The 14,420-nt window shown below is 36.0% G+C and overlaps 1 protein-coding gene across 1 annotated transcript in view; it reads left to right on the top strand.

The window, feature by feature from the left end:
- Fam3c (family with sequence similarity 3, member C) overlaps positions 1-13,412 on the top strand; it is a 42,233-nt gene extending 28,821 nt beyond the window's left edge. Inside the window, exons 7-10 of the mRNA XM_005402315.2 lie at positions 139-189; positions 2,060-2,144; positions 10,271-10,397; positions 10,991-13,412. Of these exons, the coding sequence (XP_005402372.1) occupies positions 139-189; positions 2,060-2,144; positions 10,271-10,397; positions 10,991-11,080 (353 nt within the window). The 3' untranslated portion in view covers positions 11,081-13,412. The remainder of the gene's footprint in view (positions 1-138; positions 190-2,059; positions 2,145-10,270; positions 10,398-10,990) is intronic.
- The last annotated feature ends 1,008 nt before the right edge of the window (positions 13,413-14,420 follow it).

Genomic DNA, 14,420 nt, shown 5'->3' with positions numbered 1-14,420 from the left:
GTAGCTCTGATTTTAAATTCTCAAAATAATTCCTCTCTACTAATGAATGCATACCAATCATTGAATAAAACCATTTATCTTCTACAGTGTATGGTGTATTTGATTTGCATAATTTGATCTGAATTCAATCTCTTTCAGGCAAAACAGGAGAAGTTTTAGACACTAAATATTTTGACATGTGGGGAGGAGGTACGTGTAAATAATTTCTGACTCTTGTTGGCACTGACTTAATCATGTCAATGTGGTATAATGAGAGTAGTGGTATCATTTATGTATTCATTTTATTTCTTTGCACTACATGTCCAACTATATTTAAATGATCAGCCATACTGTATACAGTTTGTTAATAAAATTGTTTGTGGTATGTCATTTAGTATATAATATAGAAATAGAGATTTTAAGGCATCTGAGTCCTCCATTCTATAGGGTAACTATTTCAGAGCTCCTTTAGGTTTCTGTCTGAGTCTAAAAAGAATAATTTGAAGACTGGGATAACTAATTTAAACACTGCCTGAATCGATTTGTGCTTATATATGATTTTGCAGTTTCAAGACTAAATCTTACATACGTGCCTTGGACATACAAGATAAAATGTCAGTTTTAGAAAGCAGCAATCCTATTATTTTATTCTAGTTCTCTTTTCTGACTACAGTATAGCAAACTATTAAAGCACAATAGAATTTTCTGATTCCATTGATCTAGAGCCATCCACAAATATTTTTCCCTTCTGTATTTGGAACGCCTTTAACGAGTGAGAAGGGACACCATACAGGGGCGAGGGACAGTCACCCTAAGGAAGAATGATACCCTCCGTAAGGTCCTTCAGTTTTGAAGGAAGGCCAACATTGGTTTATCTTTTGGTTCTCTAAATCATTGTGCATCTCCCCATCCCTATACTCCAACAACTATTAGTCTTGAACCTTATGTTTAGAGTTTTCAGGCAGTTCAGCTTATCTAGCATTTCTTCAGCTTATACTACAAGGTTGTGTATTAAGATTTGGAGAACATTTCATAGCTGTCAAAGCTGTATAAAATGTTACCATCAGTTTTAGATTCTAAAGGTGGTATTGATCCTACTACAAAATGCTCTTACAAACCCCCAACTGAAATTCATCCTGTGAGCAGAGCTCTGGTGGTCCCCACTCTGCTCGTCTCAGGCAGATGAGTTACTTCTACACACAGTCCCACTTCGTAAGTATTTGTAGTTCACTGCCATCTTGGTGTTTAAATGAAAACAGTTTGCTGGCTGCTTTGCTACATTTTTTTTTTTCTGAATTGACAGTGCTATAATCAGCTAGAGAAAATCTTTGTAATTTTTACTTTAAAAAAATTAGTAAATTTGAAGTAACCCCATTTTGAAGTACTGTTAGACTTGGGTGTATCGGGCAACCTGACATTTTGAGTTTCAGATCTAAAGTGATTTGTAGTACCTGACCTCGCTGTCATCATCAGTCTGTCGTCACTCAAGTGGTTTATTTTCAAGTCCTCAGGGACCTAGTACACAAGATAACTAATGTGCCTGATGAGTTTCCCTTTACTGGTAGCCTGCATTTCCCCTCCAATTAGATACACCTGAACACACCTCCAATTAGGTACTCCTCCAGTTAGATTGCATCTTGGTGCAAATATATATATGCCTGGAAGATTATTTTAAGCTGCTTTGGATTTGCATTAGCCCCAGGGATATCAGTGGGAAGACAGAATCCATCAAGACTGGGAAGATGACAATATGTAATGTAACAACTACTGTTAATTCCTATCATTCTGTTTCGAAACCCTGTATCATTTCTGTTCTTTTTGCTTTGTTTTGTTTTGGTCTGTTGTTATTTTGTTGCTTTTTTAAAAAATTTTCCTTAAAAAAAAACTGGAAAACTGTAAGCTGATGGTGGTCCTATTAAAGAGCAAACCTGACAGTTTTTAAATTCTGTAAGGTTTGTCTCTTTTTTGGATGACTTTTCACTAGAAATTATGCTTTCCATATTTCATATTTTGTAATACTATTTTCAGAAATGATTATGGTGGCTGATCATTTAAAACACACCAACCCTTTCTTTTTCAGATGTGGCACCATTTATTGAGTTTCTGAAGGGAATACAGGATGGAACAATCGTCTTAATGGGGACCTATGATGATGGAGCAACCAAGTATGTGAACATCAAAGTTTGCTCCGATTCTGTAGCTATAATTTATAATCATAGAAGCAACACATTCTCATTGAAAAAATTTGTTAAACAAAACAAGCTAATGCAACTAACAGATAAACAGCATGTTTTTTGCAAATAATTCAACTTATGTAATACTTTTTTTTTTTTTTAAGTGTAATATTTCTTAAGCTTTTGAGAATTGAACCCAGTGAATGCCAAGCTACATTCCCAAGCCTTTTCATTTTTTTATTTTGAAACACCATCTTACTGAGTTGCCTGGGCTGGCCTCCAGCATTGCAGTCCTCCTTCACCTGTCTTACAGCTAGAAGTATAGCTGTGGGCCCCAGGCCAAGCTGTTTTAAGCGTTCTTAAAGTCTGTGTCCTTCCTATGTTTCTCTGTGAACATTTGCTATGCATGTATTGTTGTAAAATTAGAATCGTATTGTCCATAAATTCCTTCATACTTCATTTTATATTGTGTTGAACAACCTTAAATGGCTTTTCCTGGCATTAACCTTCTTCAGTACCAGTTTTTAAGGCTTGCCTACAGTTTGTTACCTTGGCTAACCTGTATTTAAAACTTCCCCAGCACCAGATTTTTCATCTTATAAATGACACTGTGATAAACATCCTTGACGTGATTCTTATTTCCTTTTGCACTTTTGTTCATAGCCTTACAGTGTTTTTCTAGAAGTAGAATTAATGGTCAAAGGTACAGTAGTGATACTATTGGTTGCAAAGTTTAGTAGATGGTAGCAATGCTATTTTTTCTTGAAATTGTATATGTTGTAAACATTTGAGAAGCACAGAAGAGCACAGAAAAGAAAACAAGTTATAGTTCATCTCATCGTACAGGGATGACCACTGATAATACTTCAGTTTCCATTCCAGGCAGCTTAATGTGCATATTTTCTTCATGCTAAATATCTAGAATGGTAGTAATTTCTAGAATGGTAGCATACTTTCCACGTACGCGGTGACTGTTTTCCCATATTGAATATTCTTCGTAACAGAGTTGTTATGTCTGCCTAGCCTAGTTTTTAACATCATGATTTATAATCAGTTTGATTATGATGCCTATTGTTCGAATGTAGACAGTTTCCAATGTTTTTATACTTTGCAAAATGAGTTATCTTAAAATTTTTAAATCATCTATGTCTGTGCTCTTGAGATAAATGTTTTGAAGTGAGATTGATGAGTTAAAGAATATGCATACTTTAAAAACAGTATTTTAAAAAATTGTGCAAATTGTGTTATTTTTCTCAGAAGTTTTTGGACAGCTATTTTTTTTTAAAGTTCCAGTTTGTAAGTTTGGGTTCTTTTTGTTTTGGTTTGGGTTTTTTGGCTTGTTTTTTTGCTGTGCTGGGGATTTAACCTGGGGGCTCATGCATGACAGGCAAGTGCTCTACCACTGAACTACATACCTAGCAGCAAACCTTGGTCCCAACCCCTTTAAAAAATTCTTATTTTGATACAGGGTCTCACTGAGTTTGCCAGACTGGCCTCAAACTGAGATCCTTTGGCCTTAACCTCTGGAGTAGTTGAGTTTTCAGACATACACTACTATATCCAGTGCTGAGTTTTGAAAAAGTATATTGCCTTTCCCAAAAACATGACTTGTTTGTTTGAGAGGTGTGGTGTTTTTGTGCTCTTTAATAAATTGTCTTCTGACCATTCAGATTGACTTATACTGATTTGTAAGAGCATGTAGATATTATAACATTAACCATTTCTCATTTTAAAAATGTATTTTTGATACATCATTTGCTTTTAATTTTGTTAATTTGTGGTGCTTCCTGGCTTTTAGAAGATTGGACATTGTATAGTCAAGTTGGTGGGGGTTTTTTGTTTGTTTTTTAGTTCTACTTTTAAACTAGAAGTATTTTTCATCTCCAAATTAGATTTTTAGTAGATTTTTATTACAGTGATTTCACAGTCATCCTATAATACGTTCGTAATTTCCCGGAGACTTGCATGCTTACATAATACCAGGTGCTTATGTTGACTTGTATTTTGGGAATTTCTATTCTATTAACCTATTTACTTCTGCTACCAAAGACAATATTTAAATTACTTTATAATTATCTTAGAAAGTTAAATGTACTTCATACCTATCCAGTGAGGATAGCTCCTTTTGTTACTCATCTTTTTAATTTTTCTAGTTTTTCCTTATTTTTTTGAAGAATAAAAAGTCTTAGATTTTAATTGAAAGGCTTCGTTATGAGACCCACACAGGATTATGGCATATCTATTTATTGGTTTTTATAAAGATATTTAGTGTAAAGTTACTTTTTAGAGGTGTGTACCAAGATAATAGTGCCATTTTATGAATGACCCCAGCCTGAAGTAATTTCATTGGCATTGTGCATCTTATCTGGTTCTGTAAGGATATATTAAATCTGTAAGTGGAATATTGATATAGTAATGGCAATTCAGTCATCTCCATGTTGCTAAATAGAACCAAACAATGTAATTAAGCATTTTTATCAAAAAATAAGCAACTTACTATTTGCTTCAGCAGAGAACGTACAATATTATATGTATTGTTTGAGGTTTTAACATTTAAAAAGCTCCCATTTTCTGACTAGACATACATTACCTTTCTTCTTCACCATATTATGCCTGATAGGACTCAAGAAGTGTTCTCCTTAATCTGTTGATATGTTAGTAAATTGTAGCCTAAGTGAAGGGTGTTAGTGTTGATCCCTTGGATTAAGCCAGGACCTTAAAAGCCATCTGAGCCATGATCCCAGCCTGGGCGAGTTTCTGTTGGACTGTGTACATGAGTGTGTATGTCACCCCTCACTTGCTGAAGGTGCTATGCTCCTGTCTGAAGCAAACTCATAAAGAAATGTCATACTCTCGGGGGGCTCCCTCTCACTTCTGCCTAACAGTGGTTAGCTTGGGTGTACAGAGCAACAAAGTAGTAAGTTCTTCTCCCAGTTATTTGCTACTTGAAGGATTTAAAACAAATTGGCATTTCCTTCTTAGTTTGCTCTTTTCCAGGCATAACATGCATGGCTCTTTCAACCTTTTATTGTGTTAATTTCTAGTTTGTTCTACTCTTCTGGCTGTATTTCTTGGACTTTCTTTAGTTGATTATTGTCTCTTTTAAATGAGTGTCCCAAATTAAACACAGTGTTCCAGATGTGGTCTGGCCAGTACAGGGTACAGTGGAGATGCTAGCTTGCCATGTTTCAGAGATTACATTTCTTTGAATATTCATGCAGACTAGTATCATATTAGTTTTCTTTATACAGTCATATCCCATTTTTGGCTCATGAGTTTTTGGTCAAGTGGAATTCTCAGATCTTTTCATTTGATCTCAGACTTTTAAAAATTATTTAGTTTTTATTTTTTTAACCGCTGCCAAGTCAGGTCTTTGTCCCCATTCAGAACATGATTTTGTTTAATTTAAATGAAGGACTTTATATTCATTTATTCTTGTTGAATTTAATTTGGCTGGTTTGGGCCTAGTTGGTCTTTATCCTGACATTTGTCCTACAAGGTTTCCGTGATCCAGGCTTTGTACTCTCTCCAAAGTTGTTCTTTAAATGGAAGTCCTTGATACCAGTGTTTACCAAGGGCTGTGTGCCACTCTGCTAGAGGCCTCTTCCTCTGAGGGATTCATCTGTTAATGAACTGCAGAAATTACTTCACACACAGCTGCCAGTGCACCCCAGTAAGCATAGTGTCCAGCGGCAGTTTTCTTGTTTCATTCATAGCAGCTGTTTTCCGAGACTGTCAGACGCTCCCTCGAGATTCATGGACCGTGCTGGTCACAATACCCCATCTACTGACATGTCCTAGAATAGCTGAGATGTCCTTGCTTGGTTTGCTTGCTCCTCTGTTTGCCACTACTTGTTTCTTGCCTTGTATTTTAATGCTCATATATCTCTTCGTTGTCCTCCATCCTAAAATTTTGGTAGGAATTAGAATTAGTTTAATTGAAGAAAAAGAATTAGTTTAATTGGACCATTGTTTCTAAAATTTTCCTTGCCTTCTTGAAGTAAATGTCTTAGCATCTTTATTTTCTGAAATACCTTTGATGCTAGCTTGGAGGTTATATTAACAGGTTCCTCTAGAACCTACATGTGTGGTGTTTGTGGGCCTGGATGCTTAGATTCCCGTTAGAGCACTTACATGATGTTCTTGAGCTACTGGTCCATTTTTATGTTGCTCAAAGGATGCTTGCCTCTGTGGACAGTTACGCTTTGATCTGACAATAGTATATATCATTTCCTTGTGAACGTGTATCCCTTCATTACTCACACGTAGTAGCAAAAGTTCTTTGAATAGTTCTGTGCATCTCGTCATTTTGAGCATTACAGGTCTTTCTCATAGGTGTGTTAAAAACTTCGTTACTAGTAATGTGGTTTGTCTTTTACCTCTAAAAACTTCCTTTTTTTTAAAACTTTGAGCCTATCCTTTTGTAGTAGCACTAATTTAGAAACTATCTTTTTGGGGACTATTACAGCAATTATCTAGTGAAAATTATTGATACTCTTAGTTTTTGAAGTCATATTCTTCATAGGAATGTCCACTTTCTGTAATAAGTGGTTTTTCAAGTCTGAGCTTGAAAGCTGCATATGCTTAGTATTTCTTATTCTGCAAACTACTGAGGTAACATGGTGATTTTCTTCCAAAGTTTCTGATACTTCTGCTTCTCAGCTTGTTCTTTCCCTTTGGTCAGAATTGAGCCCAGACATCCATTCTCCTTATTGCGCTCTCTACTTGGAGAAAGGAGGCGTAGGTGTGGTTTGATGATATAACTTGGGACTCACAAGAACAGAGACTCAAATGGTACCCAGAAACTCCCATCTACATTCCCCATGTCCTGTTTCCACTCCAGATTTACCTATGTAGCTAGGATACTCTCAAGGACATCATAACCCTTGCCTTTGACTTGTCCTGGCTTCTCAGAGCTTGATTGTGTATTCATTTTAAAGAAAATTCTTCACTAAAATAACTCAGGCAACATAATTTTTTAACCCCCTCAGTTAAGACCATCATCATGGAGTATGTAAAACATGTAAGAAATCCATGATACTTCCATACAGAATGAAAGCATATATAGCCAAACTTTATGCAATATATAAATAATATTAGTTATTCTAAAAAAATGTATTTGACACCTACTGTATATTTTATATTGCTTAATATATTCACTGAGTTACACAAACTATTTTTGAATTATGTAATTGTCTCAAATAGAAGCAGTCAAAAAGGAGTAGTAAAACTAAGGAAGATCAGAAGACTTTAGAAATCACTGGGAAAGACCTTGTTGTAAAACTATAGTTAGACATACATAGGGATATTGGACAGCATTGGATGTTCCTCTGGGACTCATAGCTGTGATTTGTTATAGCAAAAGGAAAGAAAGCAAAATCAGAAAAGGGGGGATTCTAGAGTAGTGGTGAACCTATGGCACGTGTGCTGCAGTGGGGTGTTCGTTACTATTGAACACTTTCAAAGGTTCACCATTGCAGGTCTAGAAGGAAACAGTTCCAAGTCTTCAAGAGTCACACAGGACATTCTTAAGTTTTTCAGCAACAGATTTTGGCAGCGCATGAAATGTTGTCTACTAGACGAGCTTATTAGACACTCAGTGCGTGAGGTTGTTATCGGGAGTTGGTCATATAGGCGCCCTGTAAGCCCTCACAAAATTGCAGCTACCCAGACGGAAGGCAGATTTGTGCTCAGCAGTATCATTTGTGCACACAGCTAAGTGCCGGGAACCATCCTCAGTTCTAGAAAGAGTGGTGGCCCCTACCCCTTCTAATTGTGGGATGCCAGCAAGGCCAGTTGTGCCAGCTGGTCTTCCAAGGATAGACAGCGCAGGCCTGCCGTGTTAACACTTTCCTGTGCAGGACTTCAGGATGTTCTCATGGAAAGCAAGGAAAGACATGAATGGAATCAAAATATAAAGCTAAATCTCCAGGTTGCCTCTAAATCTCAGGTGAAATTGGCTTGGTTTATTCATACAGACCATAGTGATCACTTCTGAAATTGAGAAATCCAGAAGTAAACATGGCAAACTGCCCTTCCTTGTGTTTTTAGTTGATGCAAGCTCTCAGAGAAAAATATTTTCCTTAACTGCAGGGGCCAGACCTGTGTTTGGATAAACATCTGCTCTGGGGTCAGATTTGGGTAAAAAGTAGTCCTTTTGTTGTGGACTCACCAGTCATTATTTTAACTATTTCTGGGCAGCCATGAAGGTCTGTGAGATGGCAGTTTGCAGTCTTCCTGAGATGTGCATATGAGTGGATCCCCAGCACTTTCTGTAAGAGGCAACCACTTAGGTACCCAATAAACCTCCCGTCCTCCCTCTGCATTTTAATACTGTTTATTCTTGTTAAAGCAACAAAACTCATGTATTAGTGTTGATGCAGGTGAGAGTTCTCAGAAAGCAGCAACATAATAGAATATTTTAGATAAACTATATGGAAAGAATTCAACGGTCTTCCAGATCCACAGTGTCCCAGTATTATTTGGAAACAAGAAAATAGGGTTCAGGCCATACTGTACTTTCAGAGAGTTTCTCTCCAGAACAAAGTTTGCCTGTCAGTGGAGCAGACAAATAGAAAGTAATTCTTGTAGTGATGGTTTCAGGAAATAGACCTGTGGAGGAGCTTTAGAGAGAAAATGAGAAGCATGTGTACACCATTTCATATGAAGATCTCAGATTCCACAGAGGCTAAGATGGTAAGTTCATTTTGCACAAGAGACATTTCACTTTGTTTTCATTCACTGGGTTATAATACATCACCTCATGCAGAGGTGAACCTGAAAGGCTAAAAATATTCCAGGACTATTCTTTTTTTCACTGACTCCAGTGTACTTTCTCCAGGTAGACAGCAGTTCCTAAACTGTGGTCAGAGCCAGTCCATTGCCCCATGGGTATGGTGGGCATAAATTGTGAAATTTGACTATTTGGTTCTTTCATGTGTTATAAAGCTTAGGAAACATAGAGTATCCCATATACCTTTGTGTTAGTTGCACATTGTACCTAATGTTTTTCATTAAGATCCTGTAGTTAGCAGATAAGAGCATGAGTACCTGAAAGAACTCTGAGACATGAATAGGTACCATCTTCACTTCCTGCTGTTGCCAAGTACAAATGCAGGTGTTAGCAGAACTGCCCACCTGTTGTTCTTTGGGTGATGTTCTCTAGACCTTTATGTCCGTGAACCTGTACGGGTTACTCTTAGCTGCTTCTTGCCTTTTTCCCCCTGCACAGCTAACATTTATCTACTGAGTTTCTTCCCTTCTTGAGAGAGAGGGAGGGAGAGGGAATTACTCAACATTAGAATGTATTAATTCAAGTTTGAAATTTCTCTTAGTTCATTGAAAAGAAAGGTTTGTGCTGATATTGTTTGGATACTTAAATGCTGATATCTTGTACTCTGAGTAATTTAAAGATAACACACAATGTATTAACTATTGTTACACTCTGTCATCTTTTTTGAAATTTTGTTTTTTGTTTTCTTTAAAAGAAAAATATTGAAATTTTAAAAATTTAATGGTAGTTGTAAATTAATAATTTGCCACATGTCTTTTTTCCACTGCCCTCCCAAAATATTTAGCTGCTATGTGGTTAATATTTTCCATTTTTATTCAGTAACAAGTATAATTTATATCCCTCTTCTCAGAAATTGTTTTGTTTTAAATAAAATAGTAGTGTCAGAAGTACTCAGATTTCTGTATTTACCTTTATTCCATTGGCACATAATTTGCAAAGGATTTAGTGGAGATTCTAAGTGATAGTTAATTTTCTGAAGATACTTGTTGCTGAAGGCCTTGGATTAGCTTAGATAAGCATCTGCTGGCAGTTGTATCCCTTCCATACTTAATGAATATCATTAAAATTATTCAATGCAAGCAAATTATTTTGTGAAATACATTGAAAAGATACTTGTTAGGAGACTAAGCATAAAATTAATTGCTAATCTTCCATGCCTTTTTGTTACTAAAGAATTCAAATAAAAATGTTAATTCAATGAAAAATCTACCTATTTTTTAACATTCTCTTGTTCAAAGCGTGTTTGCTAAGTATCCTAGGTGATCCTGTGTTAAATAACTTGCAGTTCCTCATGCTGATTGATGCCTTCTTTTTTCTTTTTAAGATTGAATGATGAAGCACGGCGGCTCATCGCTGAATTGGGAAGCACATCTATTACGAATCTTGGTTTTAGAGACAACTGGGTCTTCTGTGGTGGGAAGGGCATTAAGACCAAAAGCCCCTTTGAACAGGTCAGTCAGACATCCATTACTAATGGGCAAACCTAAATCATGTGAGCCCTTCTGGTGTATATTCCTGTCTCAGTTATTTGAAAATTAGATGAAACAGATACTAAATAATATGTTGATACTTTTCTTAGGTTCTTGATAATCAGTTATTTGAAACAACCATGGTACTTTTTAAGTGTCAAAATTAAAAAAATAAAAACTCTGCATGGGTATTTTTTGACACTGCGTTGGAAAAGAATTACTTTTTAGCCCTTTAGGAAGCATTAGTTAGTAAGGATTTTAGATATGAGATGTGTAGCTTTAGATATGAGAGTCAGTTAACGTTGGAAATACTTTAGAATTTAATAGAATGTGAGCTGTTTTGTCTAACGAATGATCTTTTAAAAATATCTACAGTGTTTTGTTCTTTTGACTGTTTTTTGAAGGTCTGCCGTGTGTGTCAGGCCCCAAGGGTCACGCATTTATGTGTTGAGCAGTCCTTTATGTGACCTCATTGTTGATATGAGTGTTACTAAAATAAGAACACATAACATATATGAGTGCAAATCAGGTTACAAAGGTTCTCTAAACTGTGTGATGTCATTGTGTTCCAATAGCACATAAAGAACAATAAGGACACTAACAAATACGAAGGATGGCCCGAGGTTGTAGAGATGGAAGGGTGCATCCCCCAGAAGCAAGACTGATGGCCGCGCACTTTCACTGTCAGTGGGAGAGCTATCAAGAGGAAGCCACATGTAAATATTTTAATAGCATGCAGCCATCTTGGTGTGTGCATGAACATTCTCTTTTGATATCAGGATTATTTATTGCTAACGTAAATAGCTATGGTTGTAAATAGTCCTCACAATGAGCAAATCACAACCATTTTTAAGTATATTTGCCTAAGAGTACAATGTTTAGACTGCTACGGTAATAACATACTTTAATTCTAAAAGTATAATCAGTGGCTAACTGAAGAGACTGTGAAAATGTTGATATATATACTGATCGTTGTGCAAATCTATCGTGAGGAGAGAAGATTTTGTTTATATAGAGTGACATATATCTGGCCTTGTGATTATAGTATCTTTTAAATTAAAGAAAGATTTGACTAGTTGTATGTGTAATATTACCTTACAGTCTGATTCCTTATGTACCTCTTTTCTTAGTCTTTATTTTTCCTTCCCAAAAAAAGCAAGAAATAAAATATTTGATATGAAAAATTTCAGATTTGTGAAAAGCACAACAAATTCTTCTTTTAATGCACACAGTAAAAAGTCAATATGTAATTGAAGATGACATTCAGGACCATAGTCTGGATTTTGTGTTAGCAGTGTGAATAACTTGACATTGTATAAGCAGTTTAGAGTGAGGCTGGAGGTAGGAACTTCACATAGCTGAGGAATCATGCCAGGCCCCTCCTCAACCTAATTAGCTCATGCAGGCCAGCTAAGGCAGTGTACTTAAAGCAATGCAGGCATATATTTGCCTTACTTATTATCAGCATTGACCAGTTGACCAAGTGATTTGAGAAAGGGCACACCGTAGTATAATTGTTACGATTTAGAAACCAAGAAATCCTGTGTTTACTTCATGTAACTTCATAATGATAATCGTTGCCCAGAGCTACAGCGGCACACTCTACTTAGTAAAAGTCCTAGTTACTGAGTAGACTAATGATACTTTAAAAATAATTTTATTTGACCCAAAATGACTTCGTGCCCAATTCTACATGAAAATATAGGCAGTCTTTTCAAATGGTTACTAAATGATTCAGTTTTATTTTAATTGCTTTAGGGCATTAAATATCGGGTATGGAGTTCCTTACACTGGAGCACAAGCACATTTGATGATCAAACTGTCTTGCACAGTGTAAGGCAGCCCTGAAATTTGAATTTAAATTTTAGATGGCTTATATAAAAAACTCAAAGGAGTATTTGTTATTTCCTGTAAGTTGAAAGTTACTTGGATATTTCTTAAATATTAATAAATCTGGGGGTACTCTTTCTTTCCTCAAACTGAATGTAATTCATAAGTCAGTGCACCTTATATGTTTAAACAATTCTTTATAAACTTTAGATTTTTGGTGCTTATATACTAAATTACATCCAACATGTATATTTTGACATTTAAAATACTTCCCTCAATTCTGTAAATTAAAAGAATAGCTATTTCACAGTTCTGGGGATTGTAAAATAAACGTTGCTGTTTTTTTTTAATGATGAAAATAAATACTGGTTTTTTACATTGTCAATTTTTGTATTATCTGGCAGAGTAATAATAATATGAAACTTGACATTAAAGGATTCTCCAAACATTTATTGTACTGCTTAACATGCAAAAAAATTAAGTCATTGCTATGGTTAAACAGTAATATCTTCTGGATATATCTTAACATGTATAAAAGTTAAGAATGTAAATGGCAGGACATACCTTTGATTTTTGAGATTGTAAAAAGGTGTTATACAGGTGTATAAAATGTCAAAAGGGATAAAGATTGGTTATGTATCTGCTTTGGTGCAGTTTGTTTTTGTCTGAATTCTGTGTTGTATCGATTGTGCCAACTTAACTTTGGAAGCAATAATTTTACATTTTATTTTCAGATCTCTTTTTAAAGTCTGCATTGTAAATGAAACAGTGCTCATTTAATGTTAACATTTCTTCTTTATTAAAAATTAAAAATTTAACATCAATATTTCAGTAGTTTAAATGGTGTTTAAGGGCTTGCACATATTTCATACATTTTTGAAATCACAAATGCATTCCTAGAACCAAGTATATTACTACATGAATGTTAAGTGGAGCAAAAGAAGTACAAAGTAAGTGATATTTAGGAAATTAAAAAACAATTAAGCTCATCTTCATATTCCTGACTTGTAACTTAAAGTGAAATTAACCTTGCTTTTTCTGTATGCTTTACAATGAATCAGTTAATATTTTATAACTTTTTGATAAACGAATGCTTACATCATTTATCCTGTATTTTACTTTGTACTTTAAAAGTTTATACAAATTATAAATAATTTGTCCCACCAATTACATAGTTTCATTCTTTGGGTCCTCCCTGTGCCCCTTGTAAATGAAAGAATGAGCAGTGTGCTGTTTAGTGAAGCTGTTAAAAGTGAAAATGATTTTCAAATACTTTTTTAAATAAGAAAGGGAAAATTACTTGTTGATCAGGTGGATTTGCCATTTAACCTCTTCAGATGTTTTACCCTTCTGGACATCAATGCATACATGTACCAGATGTGATTAAAAAAAATACAACAAATGTTTTACACTGAAAATATTACAGTAAAGATACCCTGACATTGCGTTGAATACACCTTCTCCCATTGTTCTCACCACCCCCGAAGCAGCACTGGAAGTTCTCTTTCATGTGCTTGGGTCCACGGCCTCTTGTGTCCTCAGTTGATCCAGAATGTTCCCTTCACACACCAGAGGCACCTGCCTTTGTGTGGGATGGCTGTTGGCAGCTACATTTGCTGTATTTTTTACCACGCTTCGTAAGATCATGAAAGAGGACTTGCAGAGCTGCGTCAGAAAGCAAGAATGACGGGTGAGTGTGTTTGGAGTGAGGGAGAGTACTGTGAGGGAAACGCATTTCACCTTTTCTCAAGTATTTCTAGGGTGGATTCTTTTCCTGATTGTTACAGAGGTAACTAACTGTATTCTTGGTTTCTGCTTGCCACCTTCTAATACCTGTTTAATTTCCATGTTCCTCAGCTTAGGCCTTGCCCCTGTCATGGCTTGCTTTTTGTTGAGGTCCCTTCCTTGAGGCAGTACTCACATCGATGGCCAGGTGGAATAAAACCCAGGCAAGCCTGGCAAGAGGGCAGCAGGCAGTCGTTACAAGGAGTGTGAGGGGATGAAGGCTCTGCTCCAGCCCAGTGAGGGGCACGGTAGGACTTCAGGTCATGTATATTTGACCACTACTGTGAATGGTTGGAAGGAACTCAGTATGCTTCTGACAGGAAAGCACTGAGAAAGTTTAATTGTAAAAGGAACAGGTCTAGTCTGTGGCGCCAACCAAAGTGCCCTGCA

The sequence above is a fragment of the Chinchilla lanigera genome, unplaced genomic scaffold (genome assembly GCF_000276665.1).
Source record: "Chinchilla lanigera isolate Chin_1 unplaced genomic scaffold, ChiLan1.0 scaffold00078, whole genome shotgun sequence".
Lineage (NCBI taxonomy): Eukaryota > Metazoa > Chordata > Mammalia > Rodentia > Chinchillidae > Chinchilla > Chinchilla lanigera.
Note: the sequence above shows the minus strand (reverse complement) of the source record. Positions and strands in the feature narration are given on the sequence as shown.